This window comes from Sciurus vulgaris, assembly GCF_902686455.1.
Source record: "Sciurus vulgaris genome assembly, chromosome: 12".
In the NCBI taxonomy this organism is placed as follows: domain Eukaryota; kingdom Metazoa; phylum Chordata; class Mammalia; order Rodentia; family Sciuridae; genus Sciurus; species Sciurus vulgaris.
In genome coordinates, this window is record NC_136473.1 from 48,704,732 (window position 1) to 48,723,350 (window position 18,619).

The window sequence follows — 18,619 nt, forward strand, 5'->3', positions numbered from 1 at the left end:
CATACCAACAAGTGAACCTGCCACCATTTCACAGATTTCAGCAGAAGACACAAGTCTACTGGGTCAGCGATGGGTGTTATTGCTCATGATACAGCAGAAAGCATGGGATTCATCATGTTCTCTCTTGTTACCACGGCCTTCTCAGTCCCTAAGAGGAATGTGAGTTATGTCTGCCAGTGTGAAAAGGTACTGCTAGTGATACTACCAAGCTTTAACTATGTAGTGAGATGGTGTTTTTATTATTCTTGTGAGGAAATCAAGAGTGCCACAATACATTTCTGCTTCCCTGGGTTTCTTTTTTCATGCAGACATCTTAGAAAAGAGACTGAGACAAAAGCTGTCACAAGAAGTATAGAAACCAAGTTCATTCCTTTTTGTTGTTGCATGGTATTCCATTATATGGATTCACCACTGCAATTCATTTATCCATTTGCCAATCAGTGGACATTCTGGTTGCTCCCAGGTTTTGGCTAACAAAGCTACCTGAATTATTTGTGTAGGTTTATTTGAATGGACATATTTCCTTCATCTTTGTGAACATCCAGTTGTAGGATTGCTTGGTCACATAGCAAGTATATGTTTAACTTTTTAATAAAGTGTCAAAATAGTTTGCAAAGTGGCTACCATCTACCATTTTACACTGACAAAAAGTATTCAAATTTCAGTTGTTTCAGTTTTATGCCTGTACACATGTAAGTGATTTTCTTATTGTGGTTTTAATTTTATTTTCTTTAAGAACTGATGATGTTGAGTATCTTTTCATGTTTTTAGTTGCCAGCTTGTACCATCTTTGATTAAGTTTCTCTTTCAAATTCTTTTTTTTTTTTTTTTTTTTCTTTTTTAAAGCTGGTTAAATTTTTTTTTTTTTTTTTTTTTTTTTTTTTTGTGGTGCTGGGGATTTGGACCCAAGGCCTTGTGCTTACAAGGCAAGCACTCTACCAACTGATCTATATCCCCAGCCCTAAACTTTTTAAAAAATACTGAATTCTAAGTATTGACAGAACTCAATTCTAAGTATTGAACATGTCTCCTTCAACAGACTGTAGACAATTTCCTTTAAATACTTTTTCCCTTAGGCCTTGTCCTTAAGCCCTGTTTTTTGCCTGCCCTATCCAGTTGTAGCAATAAAACTGCTAAGGTAGTTTAGAGAGAATACTCCCGCTTGATGCATTGCCAAACTTTTCCTCCCCACCTTTGATATCTAAACCCTTGGTCTGCCTTCAGCAAGAATCTTGTTAAGTCCATTAGAAAGAATCCTCCTATTCTTGATGTCTCGTCTTAGTAATTTTCTATCCATTGACCATCACTCTGCTCATTGACTGCAAATCTCCACCTATCTTTTTTGTGTTTGGAGTTGAATATCTCTTCTCATTATGATAGTTCTGACACCTATTGCAGTGGGCTTGAATAAAGTCTTCCTTACTGTATTAACAGGTGTCAGAATAACTTTTTAAAACAGTTTTCTTTATATAATATGAATGAAAGTTCAATATCAGATGCATATTTTTGGAAATATTTTCTCCAGGTCTATTGCTTGCATTTTCTTTGCATTGGTTTCTGGAGTGTAAAACATTTTATTATACAGTCCAATTTATGGATATTTTCTCATATAGTTCAAGGTTTTTTGTGTCCTATGAGAAATATTTACCTAATTTGAATTCACAAAGATTTTTCTCCAGTTTTCTTAAAGAAATTTTGTAATTTTAATTCCTACATTTGGGTTTATAATCAAATTTTATATAGGATTTTATATTTATTTGTGGCCTAATTTTTATATGTGGTGTGAAGTAATATTTGAGATTCTTTCCTCTCTTTATTCTTTTCTCTTTATTTATATAGCTATCTAGTTCTTCCAGTGGTATTCAATAGAACATTTTTTTCCCCATTAAAGCACTTTAAAACTTGTGTCAAATAACAATGTAAGTATGGTCTGTTTCTGGACTCTTTTTTTGCTCCATTAATCTACTTGTTTTCTTGATTTTACTATTACACTGTCATGATTACTGTTGTATTCTGGTTTTAAAAGTCATTCACCATTGGTATTTCTCACTTTTTTTCAGCCACTTTAGGTTCAGTGAGTTGCCATAAAAAATTAAAAACAGCTTCTCATATTTCCTGCTGATATTATGATTGTAGTTGTATTGGATCAATTTTAAAGACATCTTTGCAGTATGTGCTAATATTTTTAAAATCATATTGATACTGAGTCCTTTGTCTAACATCTTGTAACATCATACATGTTAAAATACATAAGGAAATTAGAAGAAAATGAATTGATTAATAGATTCTAGAAGAAAAACTGAACACAACTTTCTGTTTTTAGTTTTTATTAATCTTTGAATTGTGAACAATGCTATATATTCACCATGTATTCACTAACCATTTACAAGGCTATGTATTCACTAACCATTTTCCTCTTACTCTGGACACACAAAAAGACTACGATTACAGGTGTCCCTTGAGGTTGATCATATGACCCATTCTGGCCATTGAAATATGAGTACAGTAGTCGCCACTTGAAACCACTTTGCATAGTTTGGGGTGGAAGAAGACTCCCACCAACTTGGACATGCTCATCTAGGAATTGCTATAGAGGAAATAGAGACACATCTGCCTTATTTAAGCCAATACATTTTGCATCTCTGATATAGCAGCAAAGTAATTAACTTAATAAATATATTATACATAAAGAAGGGGCAGTATTTTGTTTTTGTAACCCCACTATGCCTTAGCCCAGTGGTTTATATTGAATATGCTTTCAATGGCTATTAACTCAATATTGAAAAAATGAATTTCATATGTGTAATGTTAGCCTTGAGAGGAATATTTTTATTCATATTTAATTTGTTTTAAAGATGAATTGCCCAGGCTGGCCTTAAACTCCAGGGCTCAAACAATTCTCCTGCCTCAGCCTCCCAACCATTTGGGACTACAAATATGCATCAGTGCACCCAGTTCTGAGATAAATGTTTCAAGGCTTAAAATTCCATATAACTTTTGTTTTTTAAGTGGCATCAAATTAAATATGTCCTACTAATGTGGTGTTGACACATTATAATGTTTCTAAAATTGAAGTTGATAATATAAAAGTGCAAAAGGGGACTGATTTATAAAGGTAGTTTATAAAAACAAGTAATGCTTTATTTGTTTTTAGTTTTCTTCTTATAGAATCATAAAATAACACAATTAAAGGTGAATTGTGGATCAACCATTTTAACATTTGGTATTTCCTTCCAGGAAAAGTTATCAACTCCCAAGTAAGCTAAAACATAGCTATAGAAATTAACTGGATACATATGTTTCATGTAAATTAATCAATAGAATCATATTTAAAAGTTCAGATTCATTTTCCATTAAGGAAAAAAATTGATTCCTTGATGAGTATATCTGCTCAAGGCAATTTATAAATCCATCCTGTATTCCTTTGAAAATTAGCAGTGAGAAAAAATAGAATTATTTTTTTAAATGCAACTTACCATTAGTCACTGTAATTAACATAAAGAACTACTTCAAACTTTTTACAGCAGAGATATCAATAGAATTTCATATTGTTTCATAAATATGATTTTGAAATGTGTTGCTGCTCATGGCTAAATTACTACTTTAATGTCATTCTTTCTGATACCAAAGCTTTGGAGAAAAGTCTTTTTAAAAAATACAGGTGTGAGCGGGGTGCGGTGGTGCAGCCTGTAATCCCAGCAGCTAGGGAGGCTGAGAGAGAGGAGAAAATCGAGTTCAAAGCTAGCTCAGCAATGGTGAGGTGCTAAGCAACTTAGTGAGACCCTGTCTCTAAATAAAATACAAAATAAGACTGGGGATGTGGCTCAGTGGTAAAGTGCCCGTAAGTTCAATCCCCAGTAAAAAAAAAAAAATACAGTTGTAGACCCCTGTCCGTCCAGCCCCGTGTAGCAAGGCGGCCACCCACAGCTACTGGAGCCAGGCCCGCAGCTGGTTCCGCCTGGTGCTCAGTCTGATGCCCATCCAGCCCACTGACCACCTGGAATGGAATGAGCAGATGCACTCCCTCTGGATAAGTGTGTGTGTGGGACTTCCTGTGCTGATGCCCCTGACCAAGGCTGCAGACCACCCCTCCTCACCCCTCATCCCCTAGCCCCCGCTTCTGCTCCCGATGGGGGGTGATCCTGACAGCCTTCGTAGGTGCTGCCCTCTTCTGGCTGCTGTACTCCTACTGCCCGGCCCCAGGCAGGTCCCTCACTCATAATGGACCCAACTGGGGACTTGGCCAGACACCTGCTGTCCACTACAATGACACCTACCCTCTGTCGGCCCCCCAGAGGACACCAGACGGGCTTAGGTACCGAATTGCAGTCATTGCTGACCTGGACATAGAGTCCAAGGCCCTGGAGGAAAACACCTGGTTCAGTGACCTGAAGAAGGGCTAGCTGACCCTGTCAGGCAGCGGGGACAAAGTGACCATGCAGTGGGACAAAGACCATGGGATCCTGGAGTCCCACCTGGCACAAAAGGTACGGGCATGGAGCTCTCCGATCTGGTCGTCATTAATGGGAAACTTTACTCCATGGACGACCACACCGGGGTCATCTATCAGATCAAAGGCACCGAGGCTGTGCCCTCGGTGATTGTGTCCGATGGCAATGGGACTGTGGAGAAAGGCTTCAAAGCTGAGCAGCTGGCAGTGAAGGGTGAGCACATATATGTAGGCGGCCTGCGCAAGGGGTGGACCACCTCACCAACAGGGAGGTGATGCGCGAGAACCCCAAGTGGGTGAAGGTGGTGGACCACAGGGACAGCGTGGACCATGAGAACTGGGTGTCCACCTACAACGCTCTGAGGGCCGCTGCTGGGATCCCACCACCAGGCTACCTCATTCATGAACCTGCCTACTGGGGCGACACCCTGCGGCCCTGGTTCTTCCTGCCGCACAGGGCCAGCCACGGATTACAGCGAGAAGGAGGATGAGCGCAGGGCACCAACCTCCTCCTGAGCGCGGCCCGGGACTTCGGGGACATCTCTATCAGCCGCATCGGGGACGTGGTCCCCACACATAGCTTCTCACCCTTCAAGTTCATCCCCAACACTGATGACCTGATCATTGTGGCCCTCAGGTCTGAAGAAGACAGGGTATCATCGCCAGCTACATCATGGCCTTCACGCTTGACGAGTGTGTCCTCCTCCCAGAGACCAAGATTGGAAGTGTGAAGTACGAAGGAATAGAGTTCCTATAGGTTAAAACAATCCCGACCCCAAGCGAGGCAAAGGAGCGGCCTCAGGTTCTGTAAAACCTGGAGGATGGCACTTCTGTCTTTTCTTTGTTACCATGAGGTGTGTGCCTGGCTTAGGTGTCTCCAGAGCAGGGGGTTCAGTCCCGGGTCTGGAGCAGCCCGAGTGGTGTGAGCAGCAGGGAGGCCTCCCCAGCCACGGCCAGGTCCTGGCTCTGCACTGCCCACTGCAGGCGTCATGATCTGTCTCCAGGTTCTGCCACCTTCTCGTCCGTCTGATCTCCCTTTCTGTGCAGTCAGTGTGCTTCAGGAGCACCTAGGGCAGGTTAAGCAGGTGGCTGTCCTGGAAACCATGGTAAGCGTGAGGTGGGCCTGCCCACAAGGAGCCCAGCTACCCCTCATCTTCCTCTCAAACCCTGGGCATTCATTCTGTGCGCCCCACAGACCCCTGGAAAGCCAATGTTTACACTGCAGGACACAGGGAGCACAGCCGCCTCTGGGGACACCTGCCCACTGCTGACTGGCACCCTGCAAGGTTCCTCCCAGCCATCCCCTCAGCCAAGGACCCTACTTCCTTCCTTCAGGAATGTTCTGTGGCTGTGTAGCACTGTGACATTTTAAAATTATTAACTTATTTGTGTTAAGCAGTATCCTCTCTTACCAAACAGAATTGCCAAATCTCGTCCCATAGAGCAAAGTCACAGTGAATAAACTAATGGCCAGCAGCAGGAGATTGTCACTACCAGCCACAGGCAGCAAAGCCAGCTTGCAGTGCTGAGTCCTGGCTCGAGGCCATTCCCTCGCAGCTCTGAGAAGGCTCCCTGCCCTTCAGGACTCTCACAGATGACTTGAATGTTTTATTCCCTGACCCAGGAGGCTCCTAGGTTCTGGCAGGCCAACCACAGGATCCTTGACCAAGCTGCTTTGTCCTGGAGATTGTCCTCCACTTCCTAGGTTTCTCCATGGCCTTCTTTTTCCTCCCTGGGGGAGTTTTGCAGCCTCTTCTGGATGGAAGTTTCACACAGACCTTGGTTCTTCCTTGGTCCCTGTTTTTTCTTCTTAGTGCTCCGGAGGTGTTGGGGACAGGTTAGGCAGGACTAAGCCAGGAAGGGATGAGTCCATTCGTCATGCCATTCCCCACCTGGCTGCCTCACCCTGTGACATGCCCCAAAGCAGTACAGAAACTCCATGGTGGGTGGGAGGGATTCTTGACTGCCCCTGGCCCTGTGCTGACCCTTACAGATGACTTCTACTTGGAAACTGGGACGGCCACCGGGCAGGACTCTGGTGAGACCATGTGGCACAGGTTGGTCCTCTTGCTGTAGAAGAAGCAGCAGAGCAAAGACACATGACTGAATGTGATGTTCTCCAGAGCTGGGCTTCCATGGGCAGAATAGAGTTCCAGCAACCCCAGCCTCTTCTGCCTTTGCCTGGTGACCCTCATGAGCATCAGTGCCATTAGAGCTGTTATTTAAGACATAGAATCAGAAATTTTTTATCTTAGGAAAACAACTCATTTCTCCCACTGGTGTTGTTTAAATATATTGATTGATTAGCATTCTTTTAGTTTAATAAACTGTAAATGTTATGCCTGCATTGCACTTACATTAACATCTTAAAATACTCACCATTTAGGATAATGAAAAATCACTTATGGTCACTTACATAACTGGCATGTAAATTTAATGTAGTTAACCATCACTACAATATTACATGGAATTATTAAAATGGCATTTCAATGTACTAAAATAGTTGTCCTAGTGTGAATTTTAAGTAAGTTAAATACATTCTCCAAATAATTTCTTCAAAAAAGACTTGTTATTTGAAGCAGAATTTCAACATATAACATTTGCTCTACAATAAAAACTAGAATGACTGTTTGACATCTAGAATTGAAAATGGAAACTTCTTTTTATCCCCCTGCCTCCCTTAGGGATTGCATTTTTCTTCATATTTTATTTTTCTGTGAGGGATTCAGCCAGTTTTCCTGACTTGGGGTCACAGGGACTTGGAAAACTATTATGTAATGCAGTAAATCACAGTGGAAAGGATTTGCTGGAGGGTCTTCCTCTATTTGCCTTTACCTCTACTTGTCTCTTGGATGAGGAAGAGGAAGAGAAATAATAGTTGGAAGGGATGGGAGTGGAGACATGCCAGAAAGAGATTAAGAGCAAAGATGTATGGCTGCTGGCTTTCAGAATGTCACCTGTATGTCTTTGTACAACCAGATGCTTTCTTGAATGCACCAGATTAATTCCAGGCCCAAGAAGCACAAGAATCCTAGAACAGAGTCATAGGATGTAAAGAGTGAAAGCAACTAGGGATGTTGGTGCCCTGATATTTGGAAGCTCAGATAGTTCACAAGCTCAGATAGTTCAGCAAGGAGCTGAGCTGGGAATTCAAGCCTCATGACCCTAAGTCCACATCCGCGTGAGGCACAGTGTTCCTAACCAGGTCCCAACCTCAGCGTTGTCTGGCTCTGTATTCATGCAAGGGCAACAGGTGAACTCTTTCCTCCATGCATTGTCACTGTATTCTTTGCTCCCTGGCTCAATCCTTCTGAGAAAGCTTGTTCTGAACTTGAAAGCTCTTCTGTCCCTTTCCTTTTCACTGTCCCTCACACAGGCATCAAGGGAGTGGACAGAGAGAAATCTATGAAAAGATGGTGTGTAGAGATTACAGCCACTAAATGGCTTTAGAATTATTCGCCTAAGTGGAAGGAAGGAAGGAAGAAAGGGAGGGAGGGAGGAAGGAAGGAGGGAAGGAGGGAAGGGAAAGGAGGGAGGGAAGGGAAAGGAGGGAGGGAAGGGAGGGAGGGAGAAAGGAAGGAGGGAAGGAAGGAAGGGAGGGAGGGAGGGAGGAAGGAAGGGAGGAAGGGAGGGAGGGAGGGAGGAAGGAAGGAAGGAAGGAAGGAAGGAAGGAAGGAAGGAAGGAAGGAAGGAAGGAAGGAAGGAAGGAAGGAATGAACGAACGCTGGCACTGCAATCAGTCCTTACAAATTCCACCCCCCTACTTCCACTAATGGTGGCTTATTGAGACCTGCACTGAACTTACCGTACTTCCACTAATGGTGGCTTATTGAGACCTGCACTGAACTTACCGTAACAATTCTGCCCAAGTTAACAAGTCTTCAAGTTATTTGAAATTTGTGTCTTTTCTCATTAATAAACATACATGGCAACCAATGAAATTGGCTAAAAAAAGAGACTGTCTTATACCAGTGTTCCAATATCTATTCTCCAATGTCTTACAATACCTCTCTCCCTATGTGGGATTTTTAGAAATTACTAAAAATTTCTATTGACTGCTTCCTCTGTGAGACATTATTTAAAATATTTTTTCATGTAAAATTCACTTATAACTTGCAATAAAATTCTGTGGTAAGCTATGATTTGCTCCAATTTTACAGTGGAATAAACTGAGAAACAGAGAAACTTAACAGTTAAGTTCAGTTATTTGTCCACTGCCCCACACCTAGTGATGAAAAGAGCCAGAGTCTGAATAGGGGCAGCTTAGGTCTGCATCTGTTTCTTACTCATTACTTTGTACTTCCTCTCTGAAGCCAGTTAGCCTGCCTCAGCTGCATACATGTGTGTCCCTGTGTGTATAATATAGTATAGTAAGAATAAGTTTATTCTAGCTTGTACCCTATATGCTATGTAGCCTTGGGCAAATCCTAAATGACTTGATTTCCTCACCAATAAAATGAGAACAAAAATGACTCTGTCACTGAGTTTGAAAAATTAAAAGAAAACATCTGGAAAGTGCCTAGGTGTGTGAGATTCATAGGAGGCACCCAGTCTGAATTAGCACCTTCTCTTCCTGCTGGTTCTGACCTGATCACTTAATCTGACTGATCTGGTCAGTCCATTCACATTAATGTACATTCTAAGGGACAAGAAGAGTTAGAATACACCATGGGAATACACCATCAGACCTTCTTTTAGTTTGTTTCTGTGGTTTCCAGACAGCTGTTTCACGGTTTCAAAAATAAAAGCAGTCTTGAGGAACTGTATTTTCAAAGACAAAGGGATGAGGTAGGATGAAGAAAGAGATGACCAGTATTTTAAGTTTCCATTGTGTATTTTTGCTTCTTTCTATTTCTATACTCTCAAAATCTTAAAATGTTTGTCCTGGATGGCTTCCTTTCTGTGACATATTCTCAGGGCCACAAGAATAACACAGTCCACTTCTTCACTGCCTCTTCTTTTTTTCATTTACCAAAAAATTTTAAAAGATTCATAAAGGTGAAAAAGACCAATTTGCTTTCTACTCAATCTAATTTATGTTACTATTTCTAGTTCAAATGCTGTCTGTAATGGACCTATCCAAAGTGTGTCCAAGATTGTCAAAAAAGAGAACATTGCAGTTCCAAAATTAGAATTGAAACCTATCGTACTCTGCCCAGCATTCCACACTCCTCAGCAGAAGGAGCTGGTTCTACCAGGGTGAGGTCTGAGGATCTCAAAGATATTCTTCACTCACAGTTCTTGGTCACCACATGGGGACATTTCAGGAGAGCTGCAAGAGACTAACCTTGGTGTGGCTGATAGGGAAAATGTATTTACTGCCTGCATAATCACAAACACAACTGTTTCATTTGGGAAAATGTCCTAAAGCACACAGATAGCCAAACTCTTTGCTTCAGATGGCTTGTTTCAACACATGCCACATACATCAATTAGCAATGCTTTCCGTGTACCACTGATGGAAAGCCACCACAGCCTTCATTTATCCAAAGTCTGATCTTTCTTTGATGCCATGAATTAACATAGGTTAAAAACGCACTGTTCCAGTCTGTCTCCACACAGCAAGCATTTAACTAACTCAGAGCAGAGTATCTTCTACGTGCTTTTTGTCTTCAAGGAAGTTCATGATCTCCTTTATTGAGGTAACTCCATATTAACTGTACACACTATTGTCCTTTGGGGGAAAAAAAATGGCCTAGAGAGAAAAAACAGGACCACCCTCACTAGTGGTAGAAAGAGCATGTTCTTTGGGGTCAGAAAAGCTGGTTCCAGCTCTGCCACCTACTTGCTAGCTGTATCACCTTATACAGGTAATTTAGACTCTTTGGGCCTCTAATTCCTCCTCTCTAAAATGAGGACAATACTAGTCACATAAAATGGGACTCAAAGGAGTTCATAAATAGTGATAAAAATATGATTTATTCAGCACTGACTACAGTATAGCACATAAATACAATATAGTATATATAATGATATTTGCTCCCAGTGCTTTATGCTACCACTTATTTAATATTAAAAATAATACTAAGAGAGCTATTGTGATTCTGATTTTACAATGAAGATCCTGACCCATAGTGATAGCTGTACTAGGAACCATTACTATTAATAACCATAATTTCATTAATATTGTGATTTAAAAACATTAAAGGCTATAAAAGAAACTAAAACCAACAGGAATTTCCTCACAAAATATTATAAAAGCAAGATTTATATAGGAAAACACTGAGTAGGGGTAAGATGAACCATTGTTCAGGTTGTTTTCTTTCGCTAGGCTTCTCTCTTCATAAGGATAGGTAGTCAAGAAAACTATTTACTGTAAATGAGCCTTCTGATCTAAACAGCTCTATAAAGATATTATTAGAAGCTAAAATTATTTGCAAGACCCAGATAGAAGAGAGAAAATGGAGAGAGGAAAGAATAAACAATTTTTTTTCAAATGCCCCAATATTCAAGGATATGTTTCCAAATTGAAATATAATGAACAAGGAAAGACTCATGCCAGGACACATGAATGGTGAAGTTTAGGAACACCAAAAAGATGGTAAGATCCTGAAAACTTCCCAAAGGGAACAAACTAGTGAAGAAAAACTGCTAACATAAAAAGAGATAACAAAAAGCATCAAATTTCCCAAAAGCAATACAGGAAACTAGAAGGCAATAGACAAACATCTTTGAAATGTTAAAGCTAAGTTATTTCAAATGTAAAATATCACACCCAGACATGTTATCAATTGTTAATATTTTATCACATTCAAAGCCTAAAAAAGTAACCTCCTATGAATGCTGTTTCTCAGGAAACTACTAGAGAAGGTGCTTCACATAACAGAGGAAGTTTTTGAAGAAAAAGGAAGTCTCAAGGTACAGGAAACTGAAAATGTAGAAGACAATGGAAATTCTCTGGCTACAATGAAAGAATGTTCCAGGATGACAGCTGTGCAGTATCCCTGGATAGCAAGTCTCTACCTGAGCAAAAGAATTGAAAGCTGTGGGAGAGAACACTCCAAAGACAAGAAAAATGGAATCGGTCGATTGGCTGTGCTTAGTTTTTATTACTTTTAGTTGTATGATGGATACGTTCCAGCATTCAGAAAAAAAGACAGTGATAGATAGACAGAAACTAAGCAAATAGAACTAAAAGGAAGACAATTATTAATTCTAGGAAGAATGAAAAATTTTGCCAAAAAAAGAAAATAAAGTATACTGAGTGAATGAGTAATGAAAGCTGTATAAAATCCAACTTATAATGCCTTCAAATTTAGCCAAATATTGAGAACTAACTATTGGGCAGATGGGAATGGGGAATAGAAGACCCCCACAATACCAAGTTGACATTGCTAAAATTCGTAAAGCAAGAAACAGTATTGTATGTATTGTTTAAAATATGGCAAGACTGATAAAATAGTTGAACTTGGCTGCCTCTGGGTAAAAAATTACTGGTAGAGGAAAGGGACCAAGGAGTGGAAAGTGGGTAGGGGAAGAGAAAAGTGCTGGGGAGAGATATTGGACACATTATATGGTTACATTGTGTATTGTGTGCATGTATGAACGTAACAACACATCCCATCAGTATGAACAACTGCAATGCACCAATAAGAAAAGGTGGGAAAAATACATTTTAAAAAATGAAAAAAAATTACTGGTGAGTGATATAAAACTGGCTACTTAAAGAGATTTAATTTTTCCCTTTTGAGTCTTCCAAAAGAAATCTATGAAAATATATTTTTGTGAGAAGTGTTAAATATTCTTTATTTAATATTACACATAAATCACACTAAAATGCCTTTCCATAAGGATAAGACAGCATTTGAGATATAGGGAATTCTAATTAAATTGGCATGGTCAACAAAAATATAGACACTGCTTCCTTATCTTCAATCATTGCCTTTAATAGGCTAACAAACACAAATTGAAACACATGTGAATCATGCTTGGTTCTGAGAGAGTGAAGGGATTTCCCCCATATTTAAACATATTCACATAATTCGTTATATAAACAATATAAAACCAGTTTCAAAATGTCATTCACCAATTTTGTGAAATACTGAATATTACTAATTAAGTCCAACCACAACTTTAAAAAGGGGAACAGTGATAGAATTTACTGAAGTGGGAGTATAATCAAAATATTAATTTAACTACAAGTCAATTTTACTTGTATCAGGACTGTCCAACAAAAATAATTTTGTCAGTCATTCATGATCTGAATTCTGGTGTATCACATCAGTTAAATTATGGTGCACATAAAAAAGCCATGAAACACTTGTTTGGTAATAAACAAGGTGGTGGCTATTACTCATTAGTAGCTTTTTTGGGGTAAGCTATTAAGTCTGCCCTTCCTTCCTTCTTCTTAATGCCAGCAAAGATCATTTTTGTTCCAGGGATGAACTTTTTGGGATTCTCCAAATACTCCCTCAGTGCATCCTCTCCCCAGGTGATGCCTTTGTTCTTGTTGGCATCTGTGTAAGAGAATCCCGCAGCCTGACCTGTCTTCTGCCCAAGCAGTCCATGGAGATTTGGCCCAGTCTTGTGTTTGCCTCCCTTTTCCACAGTGTGGCATTGGGCACACTTCTGAACAAAGATCTTCTTGCGTTTCTCAACATCACCCATTTTTAATTCATTCTTTCATCGCTAGTGCAAAGAAGGTTCCCGCTTAGAAGCTGGACGTCCCACTCTCTAGCCCATGGACTCGCTGGTGTACCGGTGTTGGTGCAACTGCACTCACTCCATCTCCACTGAAAATACATATCTTAAAAAACAAAACGAATAATACACCTTGGTGGGGCAAAGAACGTTTGCAGAGTCTGACAGCTCTTTCCTCATGTGTAATGGGATTCACAGCTGGACACTGTCTTTGTGGGGTAGATCACCATCAGGGCAATTAAAGAACTGGGAACAAGGTGACTCGGAATTGGAGGGTTCTATTTTTTCCAAATTAGAAACAGGTTTTGATTCTAAATTAATATTGTTTTTTTCTTCTATACTTTAATGCACTTGTGTCACATACATTTCCAAGTATTCTAAGTTTCTGGTAAAGTATATATAGCCTCATTTCCATTTGTCTAATGCATTGTGAAACTTGAAAGCTTGTGCATCCCTGTGGAAACTATAGGTTGCAGGTAGATCATGCTGAAGCTAAACATGCCATTTGGATGCCACCATTGTTTATGGTACCAGAAGTTTGCAGTTTCTTAAACTGAAAAGAAGAAAAAAAATGCACTATCTTGTCTATAAGGCAAGTATAGACATTGACTTCTTATTCCACAATTCACATGGGATTTATTTTTTAAACATTTCTAATTATATTCACAAGAATTCTAGGACTAACACAGCCCAGATCTAGAGTATTGTTTTCCCTTAATTCTGGACCCAATTACAGCTTCTGTTCTCTGAAGAGGAAGGGCAAGTCAAGAGTAACTTCCTAGAGTTCCTACTGCTCTCCTCACTCAGCTTTTGTCTTGCCATTGCTTTTCACCAGCTGGCCAGCTGGCTGAGCTCCTCTCTACTGACAACCTGGTGGGGACTAATTATTGCAAAAATTACCACACAAGTTAACTGCTTTTGTTGATTGAAAACAAACATGAACATAGGAAGTGCATAAAATAGCTTTCCTCTAGATGCACACACATGTTCTGTGCAATATATACCTACTTAGGAACCCCCTGGTTATAAGTGGAGAAACCTAGGTCAATTTTTGTATATTTAGCTTAGCATGTAATGTAGATGATTGAGTTATTTCTAAGATCCATCCCATGTTCTTCCTGAGAATTGGTTCTTACTTAAACAGACAATGTTCCTTGTTTGTCATAGAGGTTACTTAGGCAATTCAACCAATTTTATTCCCCTCTCCCTTCATGGGAAGACCTTGCTAATAAAGTGTTAGAAAAAGTACCTGTATTCAACAAGTATTTGTTAAGCCCCTTCTTGTAGACCAGAATATCTAGAAAGCTCTACCCTCATGAAATCTTTGGTTATAAGATACTGAGAAAAGGAAAGTTGATATCAAAGTAGATTTCTTTTTATAGAAATGTGCTGGTCAGGCTGGGCATGGTGGCACCCACCTTTAATCCCAGAAGCTCATTAGGCTGACTCAGGCGGATTGTGAGTTAAAAGCCAGCCTCAGCAACAGGGAGGTGCTAAGGAACTCAGTGAGACACTGTTTCTAATTTAAAAAAAAGGGGGGGGGGGCTGGCAATGTGGTTCAGTGGTTCAGTGCCCCTAAATTCAATCTCTGGTACTGCCTATCCCCTGCTAAAAAAATAAAAAATAAAAAAAAAAAAATAAAAAAATAAAGAAGAAAAAGAAGAAGAAGAAGAAAGAAAAGAAAAATGTGCTGGTCAGCAAATTTTGCAAGGTTTTGTTTTGTTTTAAATAAAATGAAGAAAATTTACGTTTGATTTTTAAAATGTTTCTTGATTTGGAAAACTTTAGGTTGGAGATAGGTTTATTTATATGGTTAAAATTTCATGAAAGCATCATGAAATTCAGTTAGTCAGCAACTCAACTATATTATATATTTCACTGTGGATCAAACAAATGTAGTGTTTGTATCTAACTTTCTTTACCATGGATAGCCAGAAATAAAGGGTTATCTTATACTCCAATTTCTATGTTTTAACACAGGAATAGGTTCTATTTAGCTGTAGCCAAATCTCTCTTTTTTGACATGGGTTTTTTTATAATTTCAGTGTTAATATTTGAGATTAATTAATATCAGTTTTAGGAGATGTCATAGTTACTGCATGAAGATTATCCACTTATTTCCACATGGCAATGTTAACAACAATAACAAAAAAAAAAAAAAAAAAGGACAGTAAACCCAGAGTCAGGACAATCATTCAGATACTAAAAGAGGGTAAAGAGTTAGGAAGTGATGGGAAGAGAATCACCCAATTAATCCAGTTATTTTATAATCCACATGATTGTTACTGTATCTTTTTTTTGCTATGAAAATGAAAACAAGGATAAGAGGGTGAAAGAGGGGCTGTCGGGGGTGAGAGTCCATATGAGAGAGCCCCAGCATGACAAATTTGGAAATCTATGTTCCTTCTGAGTTCCTCATTAACTGAGGATTAAGACATCTAGTAGAATATGGTAATCCTTGTTTTTTTCCTATGTTTTGTCTTTAATCAAGCTATCAAATAGAGGAATTACTTATGGTATATAACTAAAATAAAAGTCCAATGTGTAAGGCAGTGGTTCTTAAACTTTAATGTGGTTTAAATCACCCAGAGGGGTTGTTAAAACAGTTTGCTGGACTTCCAAAGTTTCCAACATAAGACACCTGGAGTGGAGCCTGAGGGTTTGTATTTCAGATGATGCTGATGCTGATAGTTCAGGCATCACATTTTGACAATCATTTCAGTAAGCATATAAAAAAGAAACAAAAAAGGGAGAAGGATATAATAGGCAGAATACTAAAATGGTTCCCACTATCTTTGGGTTCTTCCCTTGAGTATAGTCAAAACCTATAAATATGGTAGGATATCACTACCACAATTTAGATGTTGACTTTGCATAATCAAAACAGATTATCTTGGGTGATATTTAAAATATCCATATATATGTGTAGATATATACACATATATGTATCTCGTGATATTTCAATACCTGTATACATTGTATAATATTTAAATCAGAATATTTATATCCTTAAAAATGTATCATTTCTTTATGGCAAAATATTAAAACCACTTTCTTCTAATTTTTTTGGAAATATATTGTATATTATCAGGATCTGTATCCAGATCCTTACTATCCAGAAATTCTTGTTGCTGTTTCAATATAACAGTATCAACATTTCCCCATTCTGTCTTCCTCCAGGCTCTCTCCCAGCAAAGGTAACCACCATTTCATTTTCAATTTTTATGAGATCAACATTTTTAGATGCTAGATAAGAGTGAGATCATGTGGAACTTGTCTTTCTATCTTGGCTTATTTCACTTAACATCATGACCTTCAGTTCTATCCTTATTTTTGCAAATAATAGGATTTCATATTTTTATGGCTGAATAGTACTCCATGGTGTAAATATCCATTTTCTTTATCTATTCATCAGTTGGCGAATACTTAGCTGGTTTCTATTTGTTGGCTATTGTGAATGGTGCCGCAATACCCATGGGGAGAAGATGTTTCCTTTGAATGTATACTTAATAGTGGAATATCTATCTTGGATTTTTTGGGTACCTCCATACTGTTTTCCATAATGGCTGTACTAATTTACTTTACCACTAACAGTATGTAACTGTTCCCTTTTCTCTATATTCTCCTTGGCACTTACTATCTTTTGTCATTTTGATAACAGCAAGAGCTAGAAAGAGGTGATATCTCATTGTGGTTTTAATTTGCATTTCCTTGTTATTAGTGATGTTGAGAATTTTCATATATGTTTAGTCATTGGCATGTCTTTTAGAAATATCTATTTAGGGCTACTGTATATTTTGCAGTTTTGAATTTTTCACTGTTGATTTATGATCCAATTTATTCTGTCAGATGTATAGTTTTCTAATATTTCAAATGTTTTTTACAGGTGAGCATTTAAAGAAAGGTGAAGAGTCGGAGGGGATATGGTCCACCTGGCCTGGGAGAAAACAGATGTCCATATTGTAAAGCTGCCTATGGGAGCCACATGTCATTCATGTTTAACTGAATAAGTATTAACTAACATTTGCAAGACTCTGGTGAGCTTATCTGTGGATTTAAAAAGTCACAGTTATATTCTTTAGAGCTGAATGTCTAATAAGAGGGATAACACAGGAACACAAACAAATTTTCTTCAAAGCATATTACACTAAAAATCCTAGGAGAGATACAAGCAAAGTGTTGTAACAGTTTAAAGGAAGAACAGGTCAAATCTGGCTGGGATTGGAAATATTTAATAAAGGAAGAGACATGAGAGAGTGTGTTAAAAATAAGTAATATTATCATAAACAGAGAGATAGGGAAAAGAAGAGCAAAGGGGCAGGATAAAATAGGATAAATGTTTCAGGGAGAGGGTCACCAAATAAACAAAGTCACAGAGATGTAAAAAAAAAAAAAAAATACAAGGCACATTTACATTTTTAGACTTGCAAGTGCAGTTGTTTCTTAGTATCTTCTGGGGATTGGTTCCAGGAAGCCCTGCAGATAAAATCCACATATACTCAAGTCCCTATGCATTCTATTTGCATATAACCTAAGCACATCCTCCTGTTAACTTTAAGTCATCTCTGATTACCCATAACTAATACAATGTAAATGCTCTTTAAATAGTTGCCATACTGCATTATTTATAGAATAATGATAAGAAAAATGTCTGCATATGTGCAGCACAGATGCAACTTTTTTTGAGTATTTTTAATCTGTGGCTGGTGAATCTGCGGATAAGAACCTGTGAATACAGAAAACCAACAATAGACTAACATGGACTGACTGGAGTTTGGGTAGCAGCAGAGGAGCTGGGGAGGGATAGCCAGGAAAGGAAATCATAAAGACTTCTGAATGTAAAAGAAGGACCCATGACTGGAAGAAGCGAGTGGGAATCAGTGACAGGAGCTGTGGTGTGGGACTACAGTTCACTGACTGGATATTAAGTTGGTGACTTACCAACCTCAAATTCTTCCTTTTCTGCTAACAGGCCCAGGATTGTTCCAGAGCCTTACATTACCTTGACTTTAAATATAAATGTGTGAGGGCTGCAGTGAGTGCGTTCTTATCATGTGCAAGGCCCTTGGTTTGATCTCTGGCACTGGAAAAAAAAAGTAAAATGATATTACCATGCGTTTGAGTCATGGTACTCCATATACTTAGATAAACTTCTTGACAAATCTGAAATTTCTCATGTATTTCTCTAGCTGTTTACATGTACTAAAAACAGTTTATTCTAACCTTTAATGCTTATACTTTAGTCTAACTTGATATCTACATTCAGTAACATCTTTATTGCAAAGTTGGTCTCCCAGTGAAGAGGGATTTTTATTCTCTTGGCTCTCCCTTAATAAGGACAGCAAAATCTCATACTGCATCTTCTACACTGGTCATTAGAAATACAGCTACTCCTATGAGTCAGCTGACTTCTTTATCTTTCTGCAACTGGTCAGATGTTCCCTGTCCCTAAGCCTAGGAGGTACTACATGGAGGAAATGAGATAATGTTGAGTAGCTCTGCTTCCTGTAACATACGGAGATTTTCTTA

General features: G+C 38.8%; 2 protein-coding genes and 1 pseudogene across 12 annotated transcripts in view; 2 read left to right on the forward strand and 1 right to left on the reverse strand.

Annotated features, from left to right (window-relative positions):
• Positions 1–18,619, forward strand: part of LOC306641202 (protein downstream neighbor of Son-like) — a 78,886-nt gene that overhangs the window by 10,585 nt on the left and 49,682 nt on the right. The window contains exon 6 of one of the 10 annotated variants that reach the window (XM_079106165.1): positions 501–853. The exons of 7 other annotated variants lie outside the window; for them this stretch is intronic. The gene's annotated coding sequence lies outside the window, so the exon portion shown is untranslated. Of the gene's footprint in view, positions 1–34; positions 854–18,619 lie in introns of those variants that run through there. 2 more of the 10 variants (XM_079106160.1, XM_079106168.1) reach the window with 2 other exon arrangements.
• Positions 2,869–6,950, forward strand: LOC306641194 (soluble calcium-activated nucleotidase 1-like; annotated as a pseudogene). The gene has a single exon. The product of its transcript is annotated as a soluble calcium-activated nucleotidase 1-like (transcript).
• LOC306641219 (cytochrome c-like) lies at positions 12,685–14,003 on the reverse strand. The gene has a single exon (XM_079106196.1). It carries the CDS (start codon positions 13,055–13,057, stop codon positions 12,740–12,742), a length of 318 nt encoding a protein of 105 aa, XP_078962322.1. The 5' UTR covers positions 13,058–14,003; the 3' UTR covers positions 12,685–12,739.

Excerpts from the sequence above, each read along its gene's own strand:
- LOC306641219 (XM_079106196.1), bottom strand. The coding sequence starts at position 13,057 with ATGGGTGATGTTGAGAAACGCAAGAAGATCTTTGTTCAGAAGTGTGCC.